Source organism: Cyprinodon variegatus, unplaced genomic scaffold (assembly GCF_000732505.1).
Source record: "Cyprinodon variegatus isolate N-32 unplaced genomic scaffold, C_variegatus-1.0 Scaffold1335, whole genome shotgun sequence".
In the NCBI taxonomy this organism is placed as follows: domain Eukaryota; kingdom Metazoa; phylum Chordata; class Actinopteri; order Cyprinodontiformes; family Cyprinodontidae; genus Cyprinodon; species Cyprinodon variegatus.
Window position 1 is genome coordinate 169,061 of NW_015151788.1, and position 2,708 is coordinate 171,768.

General features: G+C 45.9%; 1 protein-coding gene across 1 annotated transcript in view; it reads right to left on the reverse strand.

The window, feature by feature from the left end:
* Positions 1-88: 88 nt before the first annotated feature.
* dnajc25 (DnaJ heat shock protein family (Hsp40) member C25) overlaps positions 89-2,708 on the reverse strand; it is a 6,783-nt gene continuing 4,163 nt past the window's right edge. The window contains exons 3-4 of the mRNA XM_015402321.1: positions 318-688; positions 89-244 (exon numbers count right to left, since the gene is read on the reverse strand). Coding sequence (XP_015257807.1) covers positions 109-244; positions 318-688 — 507 coding nt within the window. The 3' untranslated portion in view covers positions 89-108. The remainder of the gene's footprint in view (positions 245-317; positions 689-2,708) is intronic.

Genomic DNA, 2,708 nt, shown 5'->3' on the forward strand with positions numbered 1-2,708 from the left:
TAGAAATAAACTGAATAGAATTAAAACAGTTCTAGAGTCTAATGGACTCTCTGTCAGTAATTATTTTTAAAAGAACATTTTCTGCTTAGAACATTTTAAGCAATAAGGTCAGTAAGGAGTCAGAACCAGAAGGAGCGTCTTCACCTCAAAGTTCTCTTTGATCCAGAGCTGTTTCTCCAGGAACGTCTGTTTGGCGTTTTCCTCCAGTCCGTCAAACTGAGCCTCCGACATCTTCATGTTCTTCCTGATTAATTCACAGCACAGAGTCAGAGGCGGACAGCAGCAAGCGGCCCCCGCCGGCCCCGGCCCCCACTGACCTGATGAGGTAGAGCTTCTCCTCCTCTCCGTACTCCTCCCTGCAGACGGTGAAGCGGTACACCCAGCTGACGTACCACGCCACGTAGCGGCTCAGGTAGTACGGAAACAGCACCATCTGGCACAGCAGGATGTCCGTCAGCCTCGGCTTCTGGTAGCCGCCCTTGATGTCGATTTTGTTCTTGATGATGTCGCGGATCACCTCCTCCTCCTGCTCCCGGATCTCCTCCTTGGAGCGCCGGTTTTTGCCCTTCTCCTTGGTGCGGCTGAGGAGGCCCTGCTGTTTGGCGATCTCTGTAGCCTGGATGCGGTACTTGGGGACGGTTACCAGGTAGTTGATGGCCTTGTTGTAGCTGCTGCACCAGCTGACGTACTAGAGAACAAACAGAACGTATCGGTTCAGTTTTCTGAATTGCTGCTGGTTCTACCTTAGAAGATCCTGCGGTAAACTGTTAGTGGTTCTGACCCGCAGTTCTCCAGGCTGGACCGATTCCCTGGAGGTTTTTTTTCCCCTTTTAGTTCAGAACCAGACTAATCTTGTTCATCCATGTGGATCAAAAGCTCCTCCCAGCAGCCTGACAGTAAAGGAGCGTTCCCATCCAACTGAATCGACTCATTTCCATGTCATCTCTGTGTAGANGCAGTAGACCAACTGGGTTTGCTAACTTGAGTCGTTTATCTTTCTGTCTGACATCTGTTTCTGCATAGAAAAGGTTCTGCTTCCGTCTTTCTGCAATAATTCACCTGTTGCATAGCTTTGTATCCATCTGGGCAGATCTGAACTCTGAGTTTAATCAACATCAAATCAAACCACAGTGACATGTCGTCGTCACTGGAGGTCACGCCGTGGTGCTGCAGGAAACGACACGCTCATCTTGTTTGTATTGTTTCTTTAGACGCTGCAGGTACGTCTTCAAAAACAATCTTTTATTCAAAAAATTTGAGGTAAAATTGAAACAATTACCATCAATTCAACATATTTCTGAGCAGCGCAGGTTTGGTTGCTGCCTTTTTTTAAAGGACACTTTTATTTCAGGTATAAAACCTGAAACTTAGAAATAGAACGATCTGAATCTGAGACACAGACTGGATTCTGATCTTCCTGTTTTTGTTGTTGGTGGTTTTACAGAAACTGTTTGCAGTTTCTTTGAGCAGTCAGTCCATCCGAGTCCCCGTCTTTATGAAAATATCTCTAATTACTGAAAACGAGCGGCTGGGTCGGTCCCCCCAGCACAGCAAGCGCGGCCCGTCTGAGCGGCGCTGAGGCAGATGTGTTGGTTCTGGACGGGTTGCAGAACATCAGTCGTCGATGAACGTCAGGCGGCCCGGTCCCTCGTTCCTCATCCAGCGGCGGTACCTCTTCATCTTCGGGTCGGTCGCCAGTTTTGCCTTCATCTCTTCTTCTCTCTCCTTCCTGTAAACCTGAAAGACGAACCAGGAGAGTTTCAGCTGAGTGACTGAAAGCGGGACAGAGCTAGACTTTCTAGAAGCGCCACAGAAACTGACTGAAAAACCTTGGAACTGTTCTGGGCTGCAGAACCACATCTTCTGAGTTATTTGACTTTTAAAGGTTTTTAAACGATCAAAATAATTATAAATCCTACTTAAAAAATAGAAAAACGTTTCTTTTTGGAAAGACATCCATCTTGCAGAGTTTAGGGCCCTGTTGCCGATTTATCCAGCGTCTGCCAGACATCCCAGAGTCTCCTAAAACTCTGGCAAACGCAGAACTTTCTATGTATTTTTTCTATTCTGGGCGTATACATAGAGCATTCATAACAAGTCCAAAACTTATGTTGAACGACAGCCTAACTGATGCATAACAGACGGCAGCGTAATGAGAAACGAGTTAAAGCTGCTGGCCTCAGGAGCAGCGATGTTTATGACCCATGTGGTCATAATAATGTTGTTCTTGCTGCAGATGTTAATGAATAAAGATTCTCATTAGTGAGCGGACCTCTACCAGCGCTCCAGGTCAGGCCTCCTCGCCTCTGCTTCCTCTCTTTCTGCCTAATCTTCTTCCTTCTAAGAAGTGAGATGTCAGCTCTGACATTAGCTGCATCTTACAGACACTTCAACAAACACCTGCATGAAATAAGACTGATTACTTTCCCCTCATCCAATAATGATGTTCTGATACCGTCTAGCATCTCTGCACATTTACAGAGGAAATTACAATAACAAGCTTTAGATATTAATAGCTAAAAAACTGAATTATGTTTAATCAGAACAAAAGATGAGTTCATGTTGAAAACAACAGAAACTCCATTAGAAACCAGCTCTGTCTACAGTCTGTATCCAGTAGGGATGGAAGGGTTTATGAAAACCGTCAGAACCGTTCGGTTCGACTGTCTCGGTTCGGTTCGCGTGTGTTTCGTTCGGTTCATGCGCTG